This window comes from Oncorhynchus gorbuscha, linkage group LG09 (genome assembly GCF_021184085.1).
Source record: "Oncorhynchus gorbuscha isolate QuinsamMale2020 ecotype Even-year linkage group LG09, OgorEven_v1.0, whole genome shotgun sequence".
Lineage (NCBI taxonomy): Eukaryota > Metazoa > Chordata > Actinopteri > Salmoniformes > Salmonidae > Oncorhynchus > Oncorhynchus gorbuscha.
The window spans coordinates 60,244,426-60,268,373 of record NC_060181.1 but is presented as its reverse complement, the minus strand read 5'-3'; the positions used below and the strand labels follow the sequence as shown (position 1 = coordinate 60,268,373).

The window sequence follows — 23,948 nt, the reverse complement described above, 5'->3', positions numbered from 1 at the left end:
ATTTAGTTTGACTTGTATTTAAGAGCAGTTGGAGGCCACGCAAGGAGAGTTGTATGGCATTGAAGCTCGTCTGGAGGGTTGTTAACACAGTGTCCAAAGAAGGGCCAGAAGTATACAGAATTGTGTCGTCTGCGTAGAGGTGGATCAGAGACTCACCAGCAGCAAGAGAGTCATCATTGATGTATACAGAGAAGAGAGTCGGCCCAAGAATTGAACCCTGTGGCACCCCCATAGAGACTGCCAGAGACCCGGACAACAGGCCCTCCGATTCGACACACTGAACTATATCAGATAAGTAGTTGGTGAACCACGCGAGGCAATCATTTGAGAAACCAAGGCTATCGAGTCTGCCGATGAGGATGTGGTGATTGACAGAGTCGAAAGCCTTGGCCAGGTCAATGAATACGGCTGCACAGTATTGTTTCTTATCGATGGCGGTTAAGATATCGTTTAGGACCTCGAGCGTGGCTGATGTGCACCCTTGACCAGCTCTGAAACCAGATTGCATAGCGGAGAAGGTGCGGTGTGATTCGAAATGGTCGGTAATCTGTTTGTTGACTTGGCTTTCGAAGACCTTAGAAAGGCAGGGTAAGATAGATATGGGTCTGTAGCAGTTTGGGTCAAGAGTGTCCCCCCTTTTGAAGAGGGGGATGACCGCAGCTGCTTTCCAATCTTTGGGAATCTCAGACGACATGAAAGAGAGTTTGAACAGGCTAGTAATAGGGGTTGCAACAATTTCGGCAGATAATTTTTAGAAAGAAAGGGTCCAGATTGTCTAGCCCGGCTGATTTGTAGGGGTCCAGATTTTGCAGCTCTTTCAGAACATCAGCTGACTGGATTTGGGAGAAGGAGAAATGGGGAAGGCTTGGGCGAGTTGCTGTGGTTGGTGCAGTGCTGTTGACCGGGGTAGGGGTAGCCAGGTAGAAAGCCTGGCCAGCCGTAGAAAAATGCTTATTAAAATTCTCAATTAAAGTGGATTTATCGGCCTCCCGGGTGGCGCAGTGGTTAAGGGCGCTGTACTGCAGCGCCAGCTGTGCCACCAGAGACTCTGTCGCAACCGGCCGCGACCGGGAGGTCCGTGGGGCGACGCACAATTGGCCCAGCGTCGTCCGGGTTAGGGAGGGCTTGGCCGGTGGGGATATCCTTGACTCATCACGCACCAGCGACTCCTGTGGCGGGCCAGGCGCAGTGCACGCTAACCAAGGTTGCCAGGTGCAGTGTTTCCTGCGACACACTGGTGCGGCTGGCTTCCGGGTTGGATGCACGCTGTGTTAAGAAGCAATGCGGCTTGGTTGGGTTGTGTATCGGAGGACGCATAACTTTCAACCTTCGTCTCTCCCGAGCCCATACGGGAGTTGTAGCGATGAGACAAGATAGTAGCTACTAAAAACAATTGGATACCACGAAATTGGGGTAAAAAAATGAAAAAATATATAAATAAATGAATAATAAATAAAGTGGATTTATCGGTGGTGACAGAGTTTCCTGTCCTCAGTGCAGTGAGCAGCTGGGAGGAGGTGTTCTTATTCTCCATGGACTTCAGTGTCCCAGAACTTTTTTGAGTTTGTGTTGCAGGAAGCAAATTTCTGCTTGAAAAAGCTAGCCTTGGCTTTTCTAACTGCCTGTAAAGTTGCATATCACGGGGGCTGTTCGATGCTAATGCAGAACGCCATAGGGTGTTTTTGTGTTGGTTAAGGGCAGTCAGGTCTGGAGAGAACCAATGGCTATATCTGTTCCTGGTTCTAAATTTCTTGAATGGGGCATGCTTATTTAAGATGGTGAGGAAGGCATTTTATTTTAATAACCAGGCATCCTCTACTGACGGGATGAGGTCAATATCCTTCCAGGATCAATTAGAAAGGCATGCCCGCTGAAGTGTTTCAGGGAGCGTTTGACAGTGATGAGTGAAGGTCGTTTGACCGCTGACCCATTACGGATGGAGGCAATGAGGCAGTGATCTCTGAGATCTTGGTTGAAAACAGCAGAGGTGTATTTATAGGGCAAGTTGGTTAGGATGATATCTATGAGGGTGCCCGTGTTTACGGCTTTGGGGTGGTACCTGGTAGGTTCATTGATAATTTGTTTGAGATTGAGGGCATCAAGCTTAGATTATAGGATGGCTGGGGTGTTAAGCATGTCCCAGGTTAGGTCACCTAGCAGCACGAGCTCTGAAGATCGATGGGGGCAATCAGTTCACATATGGTATCCAGAGCACAGCTGGGGGCAGACGGTGGTCTATAGTAGGCGGCAACGGTGAGAGACTTGTTTTTAAAGAGGTGGGTTTTTAAAAGTAGAAGTTCAAATTGTTTTTGGTACAGACCTGGATAGTAGGACAGATCTCTGCAGTAGATTGCAACACCGCCCCCTTTGACCGTTCTATCTTGTCTGAAAATATTGTAGTTAGGGATGGAGATTTCAGAGGTTTTGGTGGTCTTCCTAAGCCAGGATTCAGACACGGCTAGGACATCCGGGTTGGCAGAGTATGCTAAAGCAGTGAATTTAACAAACTTAGGGAGGAGGCTTCTAATGTTAACATGCATGAATCTAAGGCTATTACCATTACAGAAGTCATCAAAAGAGAGCACCTGGGGAATAAGAGTGGAGCTAGGCACTGACTAACTTGCGTTAGTCACCGAGTAAAATACCACTTGAGTAAAAGTCTAAAAGTATCTGGTTTAAAACGTACTTTAGTACAGTGGTGGGAAAAGTACTCAATTGTCATACTTGAGTAAAACTATAAAGTAAAGGTAGATGCCATCAAATTCCTTTTATTAAGCAAACCAGATGGCACAAGTTTCTTGTTTTTCTAATCTATGGACAGCCAGGGGCACACACCAACACTCAGACTTCCTTAACAAAAGCAGTAGCTGTGTTAAGTGGGTCTGACAGATCAGAGGCAGTAGGAACGACAACGCGTTTTATTGATATGTGCGTGATTTTAACCATATTGCTGTCCTTTCTGAGCATTTGAAATGTAACAAATAGTTTTGGGTGTAAAGGAAAATGTATGGGAGTAAAAAATAACATATTTTCTTTAGGAATATAGCGGAGTAAAATATAAAGTTGTCAAAAATATCAATGGTAAAGTACAGATACCCCCCCAAAATACTTAAGTAGTACTTCAAAGTATTTTTACTTAGTTACTTTAATCCACTAAGCTTTGTCAGTAAATTTGAGGCACTCAAATTAGCATGATACAGTATGCTATGTTTGATATGGTTTTTTAAACAAAAAAAGAAAGTAGGGTGGTTAGTCTGGGTGGAAGGGTGGGTGTGTAACACAAAGTCCAGCAACCCAAAGGTTACAAGTTCAAATAACATCAACGATAATTTTAGCGAATTAGCAACTTTTCAAATACTTACTACTTTGCAACCACTTAACTACTAACCCTAACCATAACCCTTTTAGCTAACCCTTTCCCTAACCTTAACCCTAACTTTACCCCTTTAAACTAGCTCCTAAACTTAACCTTAACCCTAACCTCTAACCCTAATACGTGTCACATATCAGTTTGCAAACAATGTCAAATAACATGTTGTCTTTTTCTTGCTTCTTGAGTAAGGCAGCTCCAAAATGTATGTGTTTCAGCCTAGCTCAGTGCTTTCTGTGGTGGTGGGGCAGACAGAGGAAAATACGGAGATTAGGGGTTGGTAATATTCTCTAGTTGCACAGTGACTTGCCAATTGTTCTGTCACTCAAAATCTAATGGGAGAGCTCCTAAATTCAAGCCCCCTGGGTGCTGCCATAGATTTGACGTAATTATATCTGTGGCCAATGACCTTGCGCCTTCTTGGATGGGCACTTCAAATGTAAATCACGTTATATCTGCCGTAATTTTGATTGGACTGATCAGGTCAATATCGTACTTTCAAAATCTTAGCTAGCAAGCAGTCATCATCATGAATCAAGTTGACAATCTACTGGCAAATCCTTTTCATCCTTGTCATATGAATATAAATCATATCGGTACTCATAGGCCATAAACCTTACACAACATATTGGAAATCACAAATTCAACACTGAGTGGTTTGGAAGGAATCAGTGGCTAACTGCAAACGTTTTTATTTTACTAGGCAAGTCAGTTAAGAACAAATTCTTGTTTACAATGACAGCCTACACCAGCAAAACCCAGACAACGCTGGGCCAATTGTGCGCCACCCTATGGGAGTCCCAATCACAGCTGGTTGTGATACAGCCTGGATTTGAACCACAGTGTCTGTAGTGACACCTCTAGCACTGAAATGCAGTTCCTTAGACCGCTGCACCACTCAGGAGCCCTCAAAGCGATTACTAGCCTGCTTTTCAGTGGAGTGGGTGTGTGATCCAAGTCTGAGTTTAAGGGTCTTTTTTCCAAGCTTAAAAGGATAAGCATTCACATACAACACCATGGGCCAGAAAAGGTTGAATACATTGGCCATGATATTAAACCAGCATAACTGGAAACGCGGAACTGGGAAATCTCAGACTTCAATGAGTTCAAGACAACTGGGAACTTTAGATAAATTAGCTCCGACTGGGAAAATACGTTTTGAACAGTCATCCAACTCGGAATTCCAAGTCAGGAACTCTGGCCTCTTTCTAGAGCTCCGACCTGAAGATCATTGACATCATGATTCAACATTGGTTTTTTTCAGAGTTCCCAGTTGTCTTGAAAGCACTATTAATCCAGAGAATAACAGACTTTGATGACAAAGTTTCATGACAAAATTTCCCCACAAGAAGGATCACTATGCCACCTGAGCACAGAACAACCAAAAATGTCTTGTATGCTGTTGTATGATGTTGCTGTTGTGATGGTCATCCACAAATTAATACATACCAAACGAAATGTAACATATCATCATAAACGGAGTGTCTCGGATTTACGTACAGAATAATACGAAATTCTCTGAAGCCAGGTTGCACCACGGGCCAGCTGCTTCTAATGTTTTACCCCCAACGTCCTTAATTGTCTCCCCTATAGTTTTTCTCCGTGTAGGGCACTCGTATCCCTGTCCTCTAAGATCGAAGTGCATGCTGTTTTTGAGGGCGCTCGGCTGGTAGTTCAGTAGGCCTGCAGTAGCCCACATAATCTCTCAGGCATCCCCCTTTCAACGAGAAAAACTTCACAATTTATATTCTGCCACCACAAGAGGACGCCAGCCTACCATGGCCGTCTTCAGGGGGATAGTATATCGATGATGAGAGCCCAGGGGTCCTAAATGTCAGGCTCCCTGTCGATCATAAACTCCACGACAAAAGCAAAAGGCTATCTCCCATCATCATATTTCCATTGCTGTGCTGTTTAGGTCTACACCTTAATCTGGTGACTAGCCTAAAATGTTTACAAGGCAGTGTGTGTGTGTGTGTGTGTGTGTGTGTGTGTGTGTGTGTGTGTGTGTGTGTGTGTGTGTGTGTGTGTGTGTGTGTGTGTGTGTGTGTGTGTGTGTGTGTGTGTGTGTGTGCGCGATGGGCTTTTTTTGCTTGTTTCTATTTGGCACAGACAGGTGGCGCACAGATGCCATGATTCCCTATGGCTATCGTTGAAATATGATCCCGTGTCAAGTAAAACTACAGTTGTCTTTGACATCTCTTAAAACTAATACAATCTTGATCCATATAAATAAAAATTGAATTCACTTAGGGTCGAATTCTAACGTAGATGCGCGCATAAAGTCATGTTAGTGGAACATTTGTGCAAAAGTTACATTTAAGCACCGGTATCTGAAGTTCGGAAATGATTTTAGAGGTAAAGTGGAGGCAGAATGTTTTTTCAAACAGCACAATTCTCTCTAACAGATGCATAAAAGCTAAAAATGATATTTTTTGAATATGTTATATAACTCTTCATTTTAATAGCCTAGGCTTTACAAGTGTATTGTTAAATAATGTTTTACTTTTCAATCCGTGCAAGGCAATCAAGCGGGATAACTCAATAGTGGACTCTGAAAATCTGTGGAGTTGTCAGACATGCATCCTGTACTCATTGGCTGCCTCAAATATACCAGCTCTGCCTCCCACGTGATACTGGATAAATGCCCGCCCGCTAGCATCCTAGGTAACAGACAATCACAGACCACTGTGATAGGGACACACCTTCGTCGTTTTTTGGTAAAGTTCATGGGGATGCCATTTTAAACTCAAAGTGAATTTAATCCACGAGATATAAGCATTCATTGCAAATTGACTTTTTCAATTGCATTGCTTCAAGCACATTTAGCTGTGCAACTTTACCCACAAGATGACTGGAGTTTTTGACAGTCTCAGTACAGATATGCATTCGAACCAGATTACCTCGAACAGTTACCACAGCTTGCATAAATCGCAGGAGTCCCCAACTCTACCAGTATCGACTGCAACGGACAGCAGCTTTTACAATAGCCAACAGCCTGGATACTGCGCAGGGTCTCCATATGGCCAACTCGGAACTTACCAGTACCACAACAGTGGTATGAGCAACGTTCAATACAATACTAAATCATACGACCTTGGTTTCAACTCTTATGGCACCTACGGCTCCTACGGTTCCAGTTCTTCACCGACTCCAACGGATGCAGGTAAATAACATGTCACTGCTTTCCTATTCACATTCGTATTCTATTATATGTAGGTTATACTAAGACCAGCCGTGATGTGTTTTAGTTATTGTTCTTACATGTATTTATCAGAGAAAGAAGAAAGTGAACCTGAAATCCGAATGGTTAACGGGAAACCAAAGAAGGTCAGGAAACCTCGAACTATTTATTCAAGCTTCCAACTGGCCGCCCTTCAACGGAGATTCCAAAAAACACAGTACTTGGCTTTACCCGAGAGAGCCGAGCTGGCAGCCTCAATGGGCCTTACACAAACCCAGGTTAGTGCAACTCTTAATGCGTCCCGTAGCTGTCAAATCCCGCATCAATCTGTGAATAATATAATCAGGCTCAGGCTGGCTACTTATTTTATATAGGCTTGACATTTCGCTTTAGACTGCTATTTAACTTTATCCAGCATTTGTTGTGTATACATAGTTAGTCTCTCACTGTTAATCTTCGTTAGAATACGTTTTAAAATCAACGTCACAACAATAATAACAATGTGTTCCTTTTCAGGTGAAAATTTGGTTCCAGAACCGACGCTCCAAGTTCAAGAAGTTGTGGAAAAATGGAGAAATCCCCCATGAGCAACATGTGACCTCCAGCGAGTCTCCCCCCTGTAACTCTCCACCCGCCACTGCCTGGGACTTTCCACAGAATCAAAGAATGAACAATGTAAACTCTAGTTTATCTCAGAGCAGCAGCCCTCCAAATACGACTGAGCCTTCTTTCTTGGCAAACTATTCTTGGTACTCATCAACGAACTCTGCAACGCATCTTCAGGCTGGCCCGCTTGTCCAGCACCACCACAACTCCGCCTTGAGCGCTGGGACAATATTTTAATACAACTGACTCTTACTCGGAGACTACTGGTGAAACAAACAAAATGTCATTATACATTTTTACATACCTCACCAAGCGAACTTTACGCGCAACTTTGGCCTATAGCTGCTAGGGTAATTCAGAATGACACCGTGCCCGCACCGGTAAAATGGCAGACTACATATTTTTACAGTTATTTTTGTATTTATTTATTGTGTTTATCTTAATGGATGAGATTTATGAACCACTAATAGCCAAAACAACCACGTAGTAAGATGCTTTTACGAACGTGTGTTACTTTTGAATCAGCGCGAGTCCAAAGTTGATTGCAGGACGTGAACAACTGACACACATGTAGCACATTTTTCAACTGCGTCGTGCATTTTGAAAATGTCCTAATTTTGTTGTACGTGATCCATGTATAAGCCTACATGTACACAGATTTCTATGTGGCCTATTCTTTACGGTTGGTTTCCTTTTGTAGGTCAGAATTCGGCTTTGAGAAATATTTCACAACATTATTTTGACGTGCCATCCTGGCATCATTTTTATTTTATTTTAATATTGGGGACCAATACTGTACCTATTCTTTACGGTTGTTTTATCCTTCATAAACTACTGATTGTCCCCTATTCCAATGAACTTGTATAACATTTATATGGTGTATTGTCTTTAATTTATTGTATGGTTAGCAGTGTTTTCTTTATATGATCAGACGTTATTTAAATAAAATTATGTTTTCTGTTCACAATGGGTTTTTCTCCATTTTAAGAACATTAAGAAATTGGCATACGCAGTAAGAAGTGGATTTAGTTTTTGATTCAAGCTTAGCCCGATTCGTAATAGCCTGTCAATAAACTATATTGCGCGTTCTTATTTAGTCTATAGAGAGAAGAAACCTATACTCCACTTCCATTCAGTACTACGGCGCCAGAAGAGTTCTGGTTCCGTCAAAAGACATGTTTCTAACCCTTGTAAATCTTTCAACGTAGCTCACAAAATGTGATTAACGCCACAGGTCGGCTATGGGCTCGACAAACTTTTGGAAGATGCACCTAAAAATAGCATTATTTGGGAATGCATTTGTATTCATTATTGGTTGCAAATTGCTTCCTCTTCTTAACTCATGTTTTATAGACACGTTAAATCTAGCTGGGTATATGGTTCGGGGAACCTGATACAGACAAGATGATTAACAGAGCCGAGACACAGTGCCCAGGGCGCCGAGAGCGCTGGAGTATTCGAAGGCACGCAACACGCCTTGGCATGCGAAAGGGAAGATGAGGGCGTATGACTGAGCTCAACCCCTCAGACTCTTTGGAGTCAGAGTGCCGCTCTCCAGACATTTTATGAACACAGACCAACCAAAGAACTAGACCCAAGACCGCCTGAAGCTGAGCAACATGGAAACATTTCTCACATCTTGTTCACTCACACAACACAAAGCCCTTCTTCTCATCGGTTCTCATGAGCGAATCGACCTACAGTCGATTTGTCCATCGTAGACAAGACAACATTATAAATAGTCAATACAATTTTTTTGTATATATAATTAGCCATATGCTTATGAGATCTTATTGTTTGCAAAATGGTATCTACTTTATCTCCTAGCCAAGTTTGTAAATGCATTCCAGATATTAGGTTAGGTCTAGCCTCTGTTTTGAAATGTAAGGATAAAATCAGGATTTTCTTAGATGCTAAATAAATATTTATCATGTTTATTTCTATTTTATTCCCTAAAACAGTAGCATATATTCGCGGTGTTCTCTTAAGTGATATACAAGACATAGCCCAATAGACGAGCGTTTGCTAGGTTTGATAATCATGTCAACCCGTTGCTTTTTATGGTTGAGTGATCATAAGCCACATAAAGTGGAATCGTTTTGCATAATAAGGATGTACCTTGTCAGTGATTGTCACATTACAAGATGGAACATTCTCCCTGGGGCTGTCGTTGCTTTATCTTGATATGAGGAGTCCCTCGGGATAGCAGGCCTACCACATGTTGAGTGAGCCCGTGGAGCAAAAAAGCAATATAACACACATTTGGTTGTGGACTACGGTGAATATATGATTGCTTGGATAGATATATATGCTTATACATATGCTTAATAAGTGGTGTTTTACATTTAGTAAGATTCACACATTAGGCTTGCGTTGAGCAAGTGCATGCGTAATATGCGTAAAAGTACTCATTCGTTTTGACGCTTTTCCCATGGCGACATTTTGATGGAACAAGAATTTCCTTAAAAAACATGCACTAATTCACCTGCTTCTGATAGGTCTTGTGTCCATATGCCCTTAGCTGAATTGCAGCATTTCGAGTCTTTCCTGTGTCTACACAACAATAATAACGTTAATTTATGGAAACATATTTGTAGCCATTGCGCACGGGATCAAATCAATTAAATATGCCTGATTTAATAATATTGTATCTTTGTGTATGTCTGTCAAGTAAAAAAGTATCGAACACACAGTGGTTAATGAAAATCACTACCACACTCTTAGAAATAAAGGTTCTGTATAGAACCAAAAAGGGTTACGTTGTTTGCCTCATATATGGCACCCCTAAAGGTTCTATATATAACTATTTTGTAGTGTTCTTTGATTGGAACCCCAAGGGTTCTTCATCACTGAACCAACATTGTTTCCATATAGGGTTATACATGGAACCAATGTCGGTTCTATATAGAACATAAAGGCGTGCCATATATGAAGCAAGCATAGAACCCTTTTTGGTTCTTTCCAGAACATTTTCGCTCATTGGCCCTGCACCCATGTCTCTCTCATATGGATTAGCAATGATGTGGCTTTATACTTCCGGAATCCTGTAGACAATTTGAAAATGACATATTCCTATCCTAGTTAATACCCTGATCTGTTATTTCTTCCACATTTTCTCTAATTTGAGAATTCTTGGCTTTCCGATCTGAAAGCCTGCAATTAGTATTTAATCCTTCGCAATTTTAGATGTCCTAATATGGTCTGTAATTTTTGCGCAAGATCATTTCCAGCTATTTTAAGCATCAACATTGTCAAAGTTGTATGTATAAAATAAATAAAAATATCAATGCATAGTTTTTAGCATACCATCTTGACTCGACGATAATTATATCTGTGTGGAGCCTACGCAGATTAGCCTGAATTGCATGGTAACTGCTGCTTTAAATTTTTAAAAATTACTCATCATTTTCCCAAAGATTACCAAGATCTCGAGTGCACAATGTCATCAGCGTAATGAGGAGTAAACATTTATGCTAATAATCTACAATTTTTTCCATCCGCTATAAAAAGGGGAAATAAAGCAGAAATGTTCAGTCATATTCCGTGCTGTTATAGCTGTGCTGTTATAGCACGTAACACTGCATGGTCAACAGTTTATGGGATTCAAGCGCTCAACCTATGGCCATGCTTCAGGATGCTAGTCTAATTTATCTGCCTCTCTCTAAATCAGGGAATATTTGAATCCTGACAAAGAAAGAGTCCGCGTGGTTCCTTTTTAGAGATTTAGGTAAGTATGTATGGAGCGTTATTTCATATATTTTTACAGTTTATTTTTATTTTTAAAATTGTAAAAGTTTTTGGTGGTCGACGGGCTATTTATTATGCACCAATCTTTCATTAATTGATTGATTAATAAATATATCACCATTTTTAGGCTATAACAATCAAACGGATATACCGGTAGTAGGTTAGTTAATGAATTATGCCTATTCATTAAAATATTACAAATATATTTTCAATTTAATTGGACAGCATATTTCTTATGCATTTCATTTCTGGAAATGCCAAAATTATGCACGCATATCAAACTGTAATTTGCCTATTCTAGGCAACTGGAAAACATAGACATTTGAGTAATTTTAAACAAGGTACTTATGTGACCATAATGTAACACGTTTTGTCATAAACGTCTCAAGCCTGTAGTGGAGTTTCTGATTATTACAAATGTGTTGAAAAACCAAGGATTCTCGATTATTATTCCAGAGACAAGACAACACTTACCATGTTATGTTAAGACTGATTCTACATCAGGAAATGGGTGCTCAATAGTCTATGGATTGGAAATGGACGGGGCATAGAATAGGCTAAGCCTCCTCTCGTTCTGTAATTTACCCGCAGCCTTCATTACTCTTACATTGTGCTTTGCTAATTTTGAACCTTCTTCGCATAGACAAATCCGCACTATACACCTGCAAGCAATTTACCAGCCATGCATGTCAGGGAACAGCGGCGAGATGGCAGCTCACCTAATTTCACTTTTTTCATTGCGCAGCAAATTTCTTTCAGTGCACTCTTTTGTTAACGCTGAAAGATTCACTATGCGAAAAAAATTGCTCATAATTACCCCAGAGATGGGAAACTGCATTAGAATAAATAAGGGCGAAATTACTGTAATTATGTTGGGTTTGATGGGCTCGGCTCGTAATCAAGAGGAGAATACAGTGAAATAGCACTGACCCTCTTGGATGTGCAGCTGCGCCTAGTCTTTTGGAGGGAGAGGAGATAAGTGCAGACACCTTACACTTCTTAAGGTTTATTATTTCACGGCTATATAGCTACTCCTCATAAAAAAAAATAGGCCGACTAATACCAGATGAATGGAAAACGCAACGATACATTTTTAAACAGTTTTAAAAAAGGCACACGCTAGCCGATAATATTGTTGATTGACAACAAAAAAAACATATTTGTTATGCGTATTAGGCCCAATAGTTGATTTAACTGTTGACAAATGAAACAAAAACACATATTTCTGCTCCCTTTCCTGAACAATAATAATAGTAAAATCATACAGTAAATGGCAACGTTACAATAACAGCAATGTGATCAGGTTGTTAGACTAAATCAAACAATAAATAAAGGCGTGCACATGGATGATCTGTGCATGTGTGAACTGTAAGGGCAATTTGTGACCGTGTTTTCACCAGTTTGCACCATGATTTCTGTGGTTTTCTCAGGGGATGGCTGGAGCCTTTTCTGCCCAGGCCAAGCCGGTTAACAAGAGAACATCTTTGCAGGTCACACAAATCATGTCAAATGTGTTAGCTTAATTACTAAACACTAACAGTTTAATATTCATGGGAAACTACGCACGTTTGTGCATACACACATCGTCTAGCACAGACATCTATTGGATTTTTGTATTATGGTACATAAGCAGAAACGTTTTGTTTCGTCATAAACAACTTGAGGGACATAACACGCAGTTTTGTCTGCAGTATATGTTTTTCCAGGCACCACATAATAGCCACATTTATATTTCTAAATATTTGAACTGGACGTGTAGGCCTAACGTTTATGAAATGGACAACTGGGTGCAAACTGCAGGGTGCATGCTCGGAATGATATTTGCAGTCTATTGTCTACCGTAGAACTGTAACGTTTTCACTCAATTGGTCCTTTCCTCAGCTCATCGGGTGCTTCAGAATTTTCTGTAAAAGCGCAGTTAAACCATCAACCCCAAACAAGAGGCCCTTTGAACTTTTCACTTTTACTTATCTACATTTAAACCCCACCCCCACCTCCTCGACCAACCAGTCTGTTTGCAGCACCTGCTTCTCGCCCAATTATTCACTTAACACACACCATTGCTCTCTCCTCTATTCATCGATGAAAACGGGGTTTGTTGGAACCACAGAAGCGAGAAAGGAGCTTATAGCGGCTAAATGAACCTGAAAAGAAACAAGCACTATATTGTTGAAAGAATTACAATGTTATAGAAACCGACACATGATTAATCGTGTCCAGTCTGAATTGACATGTCTCCAGCATGGCGATATCCAGCACACAGAAAGAGATTATGAAAACGGATAGGCCTATATATATCCATTAGGCCCCTTGGGCTTCGGCTATGAACAATATTCCTGGCTAAAAGCCTATTCCTAATCCCGTGTAGGCTACACGGCCAATGCTGCACATTGTAGACTAATGGAAATGAAATGAGTAACCATAGAGGCTTTATTTTATTACATTGTATCTTACCACCGATTTCGTTTTAAATATAACGTCCTGAAGAAATAGCTGTCACATCGCAAGCCTACATGGACTTGTTTTAGGGTTTCACTTTACTTTCTAATCGTTACCACCACCCCACTGGCTAGGCCAGCACCATGCCTATAAACACAATATTACTGACACCGTTATACTGTCCTTTTAAATCATACTTTTTTTTACTGTTTTCAACAATATGTACATAACTTCAATAAAACAAAGCAATAAATTAAATTGATCAATACAAAACTAAATATTTCTATAGACTGCTTAACACATTCATCTTAATGAACACACAAAAACCCTATTTCACAATGTATCATTAGGCTACAGCACAAACCAAAGCTGAAAAAAATCATATTATATCTTGTCCTTATGTACATCCACCCGCGCAACACATAACAAACAATGACAAACCATATGTTCATCTTCGGGATCAACTTAGTGCTCTTCTCAAGCAGCCACTAGCCATTTAAACTTTTTTTCACATAATGTTTGGGGCTCCGTCGTAGAAGAGGAGTTTTGCTTGCATTAGAGCAGCATTTACGACACTTTGTTGTCGTTTCATAAGTCAAACACACCTGCATATTAAATAAACACACAGACTTTGAAAAAACTAAATAATTTAACTTAAATTAACACACAAAACAGCATGGTAGCAACATGTGGCTAGCGCAATGGCGCAGGAAAGAACTAAGGGACGGACTCGATATTCCATTCCATGCCCATCAAAATGATACGACTCTTAATTGGATTGGCCTACATTCGTTGGTCAAAGTTACATTGTAGACCAGTGGTAGTTTTGTCTGTTTGAAAGCAAGGTTTTAAGGTGATGGTCAAATCACTATGTTGACCTTCGTTGGAGATGCATGACCTACATCTCATACTTGGAAACGTGCGGCTTCATAAGCCATTTAAAAAAAATCATAATTGGGATAAGAAATTAAGCAAATCTTAAAATCAAACATAGGATACATAAATATAGCCTACTCTCACTGACTTGTTACAGCTCAATATATTTACTTTAACACATAGCCTATTAAAATGTCACAAAAGATAATAAGAGCAGCTTGAGGACCCATTTTTCATAACAATTTCCGGTGTCTGTCGGTGACATGAAAGGACTTGTTGCCCTCGGGCGAGAACGGTGCCTTTTTCAGTCCCTCGGCTCACAGGGCTCTTGTTCTCTGTCCCGTCGATCGGCATGAGGAGGCCGACATGTCAGCTGGCAACTTTGGGAGCAAACTCCGGATTACATCTGTGCATGGCTGCAGCGGGACAGTGCAAGGCCACGCTGGGTGGTTGACCCAAAATCTCCTGATATGGGCCATGATAGTATAGAGGGCGGGGCAGGTCTTTTAGCTCACTGTTATGTTCACATGAGTTGCGGTTGCTGCATAGACTCTTGGTGTGCAGTTGGATACCATGAGGTGTAACTTGGAATGTAAGACCCTGGTGTACCCACGGATGTTTTCACCGTGGTCGGTGAGCTCCAAACCGGTGCTACCGGAGAGCCAGTCGAAGATATGCGACCATTAAACTGGGCTAAAGTGTTGTTGTCAATTGTTCCACCACCTTGCTTCATCAGCTTCTTGAACTTCGATCGCTTATTTTGAAACCAAATCTTTACCTGAGAAGAAAGAGACAATCAACGTCATTAAGATTGTCTAGTTGGGCAATTTCAAGAAACTATACCAGGGGACAGTAAGGCACCATTTTGATTTGGAATGTCGAAATAATGTTTTGGTAAAAGCCTCGATTTCTTCCCAGCCTCGAAATATTTCTACACTTTTCATAGAATATCAGCATGATGATAATCAATATGAAACATTTGATAAAACCCAACTTTATTCAAAACACGAAGAGAGCGTTCTATAACACAACCAGAAAGAGAATAAATAGCCTACAATTGTTTAACGTGTTCAAAGGTACATTGAAATACAAGCGTTAAATGAAAGTAAAGATAGCAAACTTTAACTTGCCTGTGTTTGCGTGAGTCCCATTGAAGCTGCCAGCTCGGCTCTCTCTGGCAGTGCCAAATATTGAGTTTGTTGAAATCTTCTGTTTAGAGTCTGTAGCTGCAAACTGGAATAGATAGTCCTTGGTTTGCGAATCTTTTTCCCTTTCCCATTGAACCGTACCTCTCCGCCTTCTACAACTGTATTCTTCTCTGTCTCTGGTGCTGAGAAGGGGAGAAAATAGCAGAATTACTCAGGAGACAGCTCGCCAACGTCGCTGCACAGCAATGCGCATCACAGTGCAAGTTTTACAGGCTGTAGTTTAGGTATAATTACCCTTAATTGCGTACATTGTTTATAGCATTACGCAATAAATAATTACCGAGCGTAATACCCCAACATCTGGGTTGCTTTACCAATCCAACATTTGCTTGCTGGACCGAAAACAGAAACCAAATGGCTCCAAGAACTTTATAGAGACAAAAAGGATGAAGTTGAAAGCTTACCTGTATCTTCTAACTGTGTCTGTGTTAGTGCCGAGCTGTTTTGGTACGACTGCACTGTACTGAGATATGGACTTGAGGAATGGCTGCCGACGGAGTTAACGTATGGATAACCTAAAGATCTAGGAAAAGATGAGGCTGGACTGTACGAGCTCTCGTGTTGAGTATGACCAGCAGAATGTAAACAGTGCATGGAATAGTGTCCGTGAGACATTGAGGAAGGCGACATTTGTTGACTCGGTGGCCCAAATTCCATGAAAACGGGTTTTCCTGTGACAGGGCTATTAAGACTTTCTGGTATTGTAGTCATTGTCATCTCTTCTGGCGGATCTCTCCTCTTCCTTTTTTGTTTTCTTCTATGATCTCAGTGAAGGATGGATCCCAATTTAAGCTGTACTGATTTTTTCTCTTTCCATTCATAAGAAAATGTAGTTTGTCTCTGTGAAAAGTCTAGGTATGATGCACTGGGTCTAGACAAACTCGCTCAAAGGTTTGAATCAGGGATCATGAATATTCATCAAAGACGGTCGCTGATTGGTCCACTCTATCCAAGAATGATGCCGATTGGCGATCCTGAGGTTGGGTCCTTTGGACCTGATAAACTCAAGAAAAACAACAAAACCTGAGATTCAGCCCGGAGATGTCAATAAAAAAATATTGCTTAGGTAGCAGAGAAAGGTATTAGCAAAATAGACACTGAAATCCTAAATATCTGCTTTAAAATAAACAACACACAATTAAATCCAGCCTATTTTATAATAATAACAATAATAATAATAATAAAATTGTTTCTTATAAAGAAATAGCCTATTTTATTGTCAATCACAAGTAGGCTATGGTTAGATCCTGTTGTATCGATAGGCCTGTTGTTCACTTAAACATTAAGAAACAGCCTGTGTTAAGATTCGCAAATTATTCTCGTTTAAGAACTGTTTCATACAAATGAATCGCACTACAACAAAACATAATAATGTTCAGAGATAGCAGTATGAATACATTGAAGTGTAACTTTGAGGCGTTATAGGCCTATTTAACAGAAAAGTTATGTTTTATTTCTCATTAGATATTGTTTCGATATCTCAAAACAAACTGTAATAGATTTACTAATTATTGACAGAGTCTTTTGGTGTTCACATGCACATATATATTACTTACAGGTCTATTTGATCAAATGCCAGTCTCAAGTGCTCTGAGCCACAGCTGAAGCAAGATGAATTAGCATAACACTAATGTTTAATTTTCATACGCATAATTAAACATATATTTAACACTCGCAATGGCTCATGGTCTCAAATATCTGAGTCCTGGTTGAATTGATAAATTCAAGCAATGACTAACCTATGTTTCATGCTTAAAATATTGTTGTGAAAAGGAATACTTACTTAACCTTGATATTTGTAAAAACCATTGGGCTGTTTCTCTGCAACATTGATCCATATAGGCTATAGCCAGCTAAGTAGAAAACACTTGAAAGTATTACTTAAGTAGTTTTGAGGAGAATCTGTACTTTACTTTACTATTCATATTTTTTTGATTACATTTACTTTTACCTCACTGCATTCATAAAGAAAACAATGTACTTTTTACTCCATACATTTTTCCCTAACATGCAATGTTGGAAAATTGTCCAATTCACTTCCCTGGTCATCCCTACTGTCACTGATCTGGCGGACTCACTAAACACATGATTCGTTTGTAAATTATGTGTGTTGGAGCGTACCCCTAGCTATTCCTAAATTTGAAAAAAAAAAAAACATCGTACGTTTGCCTAATATAAGGAATCCGAAATGATGTATACTCTTACTTTTACTTTTGATACTTAAGTATATTTAAAAACAAAGACTTTTAGACTTTTACTCAAGTATTATTTTACTGAGTTACTTTCACTTTTACTTGAGCCATTTTCTATTAAGGTATATTTACTTTTACTAAAGTATGACAATTGGGTACTTTTCACTGGCTATACGCCTTTTATTGCTCTATTCTCCACATGTGAAATCATTTCATGACCAGAAACAAAATGCTTGTAGTAGCCTATATAACGTGCGTTATCAACCTACAAAACAATAATTGTATCTAGTAGGTGTATATTGTCAACCGACGTAAAAAACTACACCGCTGGCAAATCTCCAAATGTTCCATTTTGGGGTTAAACGTAGATTTCATTTGCGGCTGTTATTGAAGCATGGTAAAGCAATGTAAAACAAAAACAAACAAAAAAACAACAACATTTGAACAGGTTGTGTTGAGAGTGGACAATGATGTGATTATATTTATTATTTATACCTTAATTTCAAATTAAATATCACCCATTTCCAAATTCTTGTCCAGTACATGTTAAATAGGAGTGCATTATGCTATAGCTTTGATATAATACATATTGGGTGTCCTTGGCTGCCATAAATGTATTGCCCAGCTCTCACAATATACTACATGATGCACCATCAGTTGCCATTAATGGGAAGTAAATCGTTTTATAATACCGTATTAAATATGGCGCGAGCATGCAGAACCATGCTGTTAGTCATGCTGCCCGCACCTCCTCTGTATCTATTAGTGCCTATTAATTGGCCCAGCAGTGGGTAAATCCAAATGGCCTAGAAGATCATGATTTGTCGTGAAATTCAAACAAATAATTTTACAATTAACATTTTCGATTTACTCTGTAACATAATAATGTAGGCTAGTTTAATCGTAAAACAGCCGAATATTAAACATAGTCTCAATCAATTAACATAATTCCCAGCGAGGTTGGTGGGGGTGCGGCCAGTTTCCCATTACGACTGCAGCCTATGTAGACATGAACAATGCTTTTCAGAGGACGTTTGATTTACCCGAAACTAACGACTGACTAAAGATTAGGCCGTTTCCCTTTGTTATTGGCTCAGTTTTCGAAGAACATTTTGTTCAAAAAACCACGCTGATCCTTAGGCTATAACAGGCACGTTGAACATTTATGGTTACACTAAGAATACAGGAGATCCACATTTCATTCAGCATTGAGATGAAGTGTTAACGACGATTAGTCATCATTTTCACTTACTTAATATCGACAATCATGTGATGAAAAAGAAGAAAAAGTATCCCCAATATCGGAGATCAGAAATACTCCATTGCGCACCACTCACTGAGGGTGACGAAGATGCAGCAACCATCCTGATCTTCATTTTATTTTTCAATGTGGCCTATGTTGAGTCCTTCTGCTGTGGATGAGCCGAAAGCAAAAACACCACTAGCCTGTTCCCCCGGCAGCTCAAACTCCTCACCTGAATAACACATTAAAGGCAGTTAAATTCCGTCACTGTGATTATCAACCTAATTACATAATTGAACTCAAAGCAGATCAAGCAACTTACGAATGTGTTTTGAAAATGTGAGCGCTGACATCATGGTGAGCAATGTCTAGTCTGCGATGTGCATCTAACAGTGGATCTCTGGATTTGAAGAATTCTATAAAATATTAACGCTTATAAGGATAACTGGGCTTCTCTCCTTTAAATTGCCCAATTTAAAGCAATCTATTTCTGGAATTACGTTCGAAAAATACTTAAAGGGTTCCTCTATCAACAGTGAAAATGATAATAGTAGTGCAACCAATAATTATCATCTTCCAGAACAGAGGACAGATTTTTATGGGCACTTGGTGGGTGCGACTGATAACTGTCATTATTTTCCCCCGATTATAGTATCTGCAAACTGGAATTCTGAAGATGAACATGCGTGTTCTTAGCAATAGGCCTACATTTCAGACCATTAACAGATGGAACATAGACTTAATTCTAAGGAAAAAAAGCATGAAAAAGATAAATAATAACAAATGCATTTCACTGACGAAAATGCCAAGTAGGCCTAATCTTAAACATATTGATATTTACATATAATAACATACATAATTATTTACCATTTAATATTGCCTTTCTCAAATGTCATTGTAATTATTTTATTTTTTATATTACTAGGCAAGTCAGTTAAGAACAAATTCTTATTCTCAATGACGGCCTAGGAACAGTGGGTTAACTACCTGTTCAGGGGCAGAACGACAGATTTGTACCTTGTCAGCTCGGGGGTTTGAACTTGCAACCTTCCGGTTACTAGTCCAATGCTCTAACCACTAGGCTACCCTGCCGCCTCTTACCTTTGCATACAATAATATGTCATTTGACAAAATCCACATTAGCCCACTCAAAAAGGGTAAATATTTCTTTGCATTTCATGTGACTAACTCTTTCATTATTTTCAACCTATATTTTGATTAGGAATTACAAAGAACAATACAATGACTTTTTTTTATTTACTAAATACTATTGTAACAATCAAACTAACTGCAACTCCAAATGAAAATACGACAGCTTTCAGAAACACTGCTGACTTGGAGAAACATTGAATAACATGCCTCAGCCTTTACATTCTTGGCTCCTGCAGATGGAAGTACCTTGTAATGGCCAGTCTTAAAGGATTTCTTCATCTTCGGATGGAATCATGGCATGGCTCTAACTGGCCTACACTAAAAACAAAGCCCTATGTGCATGGAAGCATCAGAGAGAGAGAGTTTAAGGAGACAGGACTCATTAGCAGTGAGTAGCTCTATGGCAGAGTGTGTTTTAACACCTGCTGCACTCCACCTGAGGGTTAGCAGCCAGCGCTGTGGGTGAAGGGTGGAGAGAGCAGGGCCTGAAGTGTCCCCTACTTCATTTCAGCCCTCTGACGGAAAGCCCTCTCTAACTACCCCTTCCAATCTACATTTGAACAGTCGCCAAATATGCATGTTGTGGCTCTGGAAGAAATACGTTTTTCAAATGAATCTTCAGTACCTATGGGGCTTGCTAAACTAATTCACTTATTTTGCTTCAGACTTTACAAGGTCCAGGGTAAATGGGAGTAAATGTCAATGATTAATTACTGTTGTTGGTGGCACAGGATACTCCTTTTCATTTCATTTCCTCTGTTGAAGGGAGGGAGACACGCTATCCACGGCAAATCTGACCCATGATTTGAACAGCTGATATGCGGAATAACTTAACTCTCTAAGATGACCATTTATTGCAGATGCTAGTGTTGTTTTCACGAGGTGACCGTTTATTATGAAGAATATCTGAACAATGTTGTCAAATGCAGACAATATAATGCTTACTTGTTTTTGTTCAGTTTGAATAAATAATGTATTAGCAACATTGTCATCTCATGCTGGACAGAGTGATATTTTAGGGATATCTGCAGAATACTTACTTATGTCAAATAGGAAGAGGAGATAATTATGTCCCATTTCAAAACTTTCACGAAATTTGTTCCGTGTTTTCTTAAAGATTGCACGATCAATCTACCAGTAGTTGAAGGGATCGTGATGTATATCCCTTCCAAGTTCATTTTTCTTCTTTCCTGTGGACTGCATTTCCTGCTTCTTGTTTCAATGCACGTGAGTCTCTTGATGTGTAGTACACAGTTCTCTGTGTTCTGGACATAATCTTTCCGTTTATATGAAGATGTAGTTTCTGCAAACATATCCACACTGTACATTTCTAACAAGCCAGGAGTACTAGAGACTGCTCTTAAAGACCACTTTGTTAATCAAATGTATGAGAAAATTGAAAACATAATTTGCTGTGCATGTATTTGATATACTTTGTCATCAATGAAATACTGCATTCATTATTTGTACTGATGCTGTCTTTATGCAGCATTAAAAAAAAGATTAACTGAACAGTGACCTACATTTACATTACTGAACTGCAACATCATGATCCATTTGCCAATAATAGCAAGACAAAATGACTGTATATTTCTCTCAAATCTGCAATAACGCATTGTTTTATCAGAGTTCCAATACTATTGACCCGTGATCAATATCTGTCTGATGTCTAAAGCATGCTGCTGATAAAACAAAATGGTGACTTAACAAAACATGATCAATCCAATGTGAACAGATCCTCGGGATGGTATTTCCCCCAGTTCCTTCTCTGCCCTTGGAGGTCCTTGCCTTCTTGTAATTTGCTGCTTCGCTGGGCACCAACTAGAGGAATTAAGCCAACTTTAGAGATGTATTTTCCTGTTCAATTTACCATCAAAAAGTGAATTGCTTTGAATTTACTGAATGTTATGTTGTAAACAGATACTGAATTAAGGATGTAAAGGACATTCAAATGCAATACAATTCAGTAAGTGCTTGAACTATTAGGATGAGAAGTCATGATTTCTTTATAAAATGCTTATTTGTTATGAAATGGTATAATTTCTACAACAAGATATTCTGTGTTTGAAATATTTTTTTAATAATAAATTTAACAAATGTGCCAACTATCAATTGTCCTTTTATTTCAGTTATTTCAAACAGAAGGCATGATACATTATTTACATTTTTTAAAGTATCAAACTGTGTATATATGTATATCACAATTGTATTACAAAATAAAGAGTGAGGATTCAGAGCAGTGTACCTTCTCTGATCTGCAATGTCAGTGAGTCACTCCTGAACTGCAGAGCACATCCAGATAGCCTTGTACCCTTAACAATCAATTCTGGGTTTTTGATTCAGTCCAAGTGGTTAATGAAACTGTGATAATGAGTGATATTTATCATATAATGCATGTTTCCTTTATATTTCTTAGGCAGCGTTTAGACAGGCAGCCCAATTCTGATAATTGTTTCACTAAATGGTCTTTTGACCAATCAGATCAGCTCTGAAAAATATCTGATGTGAAAAGATCTGATCGGTTCAAACGACCAATTAGTGGGAAAAATTATCTGAATTGGGCTGCCTGTCTAAACGCAGCTAAATAAACTCAAACTCCTACACTTTGATAGCCATTTGTTGGACTGGATGAGTTGTTGGCTATATTGAGCCAGTTCTCCAGAAGGACATAGAGACAAGATGGACTTGTTTCCCCTGGGTGAATCAAGAAAGACCTAGCAATCAGGCTGTGGGTCAGTCTGAGTTTCTGTTCTTACATCTGTCAAAGGCACTTCCTGGTGTAGTTAGAAAAACTCCAAGAATTAAATTACACCAAACAAGTACTGCATGGCTCTTAAAATCTCAAAGCAGTAATACTGTCTCTATATATCTGTATTTGAAATAGTCAGTATCTCAACATCTGATCAACTGTTGTTGGGTTATTTTTGTGTGTGCTTTTTGGGGGGTGAAAATCATACACAAAATATCATCTGTCAAAGGTTGAATAAATATGCAGGTTTTTCATCCAGGTTTTTCAAAGATTTGATTTTTAGCTTTCCCAAGCATATAATATGACTTTTAAACAATATTTTCATTGTTATGTCAAGGTTGAGTATTTGCCAGGCTTGGATGGTGGAATTTTAGCAGAGTACCACATCAGTCTTGGAAGATCAGCCAGACATAATTGTCTCCAGACACTGCAAGTAACTGACACCTGCACACTGAGAAATATTACATAGACAGACTGACTTCCCATTTGCCATCTTTTTCAAGGGGTTTTCTTAGAGCGAAGAAGAGAAGGCTCATTTATGCATCATATTGGAGTTGTCTGAAGCCCTGTCCCACAGTAAACCACTGAAGTCCTTGGACATATTATGTTGGAGCAAAAGAAGTTAAATGAATACAGCGAGCTACATATTTTCTTAAAATATTATGGTATTCTCTGACATGAGAAATTATAAATTGGAAGTCCCTCTGCCCTCTCGCCTCTGATGATCAGTCCAGCTCCCTCACCTGAGAATCTGAAAAGCCAAGGGTCACACTGTGGCAACCCACAATGGACTCTGGGTAAAACGCTGCTCCCCATTACTGCAGCTACAGGGGTCAGTGGGTGGTGGCAAGCCTCCAACCCGCCTGAAATTGGCCACAAAATGACCAATTACCTAAAAGTATAGCTAAAAAAAAGTGGATTTCAAAAAATATGTCTGTTACTTAATTCAGTAAAAAAAAAAACAGTCTTGACACTTTTGATGTTTTACAGTTCTAGCTGTTGGCTTAAAGTTGAAAATAACTGGGAATCCACATCTTTAGGCTAATCAGAAACAGGGCTGTCACCAGCGTTTGAGTTTTAGTGAGGCCCTGCATTTGTATAGGCTTACAGTTAATAACTTTAAAAATGCTATTTGGAGAACAGCAAAAACAAGCAAATATGACCCCAGCCATTATCATCTTG

General features: G+C 39.5%; 2 protein-coding genes across 2 annotated transcripts; one reads left to right on the top strand and one right to left on the bottom strand.

The window, feature by feature from the left end:
* Nucleotides 1-6,054: 6,054 nt before the first annotated feature.
* Nucleotides 6,055-8,121, top strand: dlx2a (distal-less homeobox 2a). The gene is made up of 3 exons (XM_046361025.1): nt 6,055-6,536; nt 6,648-6,832; nt 7,071-8,121. The coding sequence occupies exons 1-3, from the start codon at nt 6,221-6,223 to the stop codon at nt 7,395-7,397; spliced, it is 828 nt and encodes a 275-aa protein (XP_046216981.1). The 5' UTR covers nt 6,055-6,220; the 3' UTR covers nt 7,398-8,121.
* A 5,409-nt stretch (nt 8,122-13,530) lies between these two features.
* Nucleotides 13,531-17,491, bottom strand: LOC124043859 (homeobox protein Dlx1a-like). Its single transcript, XM_046362936.1, has 3 exons — nt 15,835-17,491; nt 15,353-15,552; nt 13,531-15,000 (listed from the first exon to the last, which is right to left on the bottom strand). The coding sequence occupies exons 1-3, from the start codon at nt 16,145-16,147 to the stop codon at nt 14,746-14,748; spliced, it is 768 nt and encodes a 255-aa protein (XP_046218892.1). The 5' UTR covers nt 16,148-17,491; the 3' UTR covers nt 13,531-14,745.
* Nucleotides 17,492-23,948: the final 6,457 nt, after the last annotated feature.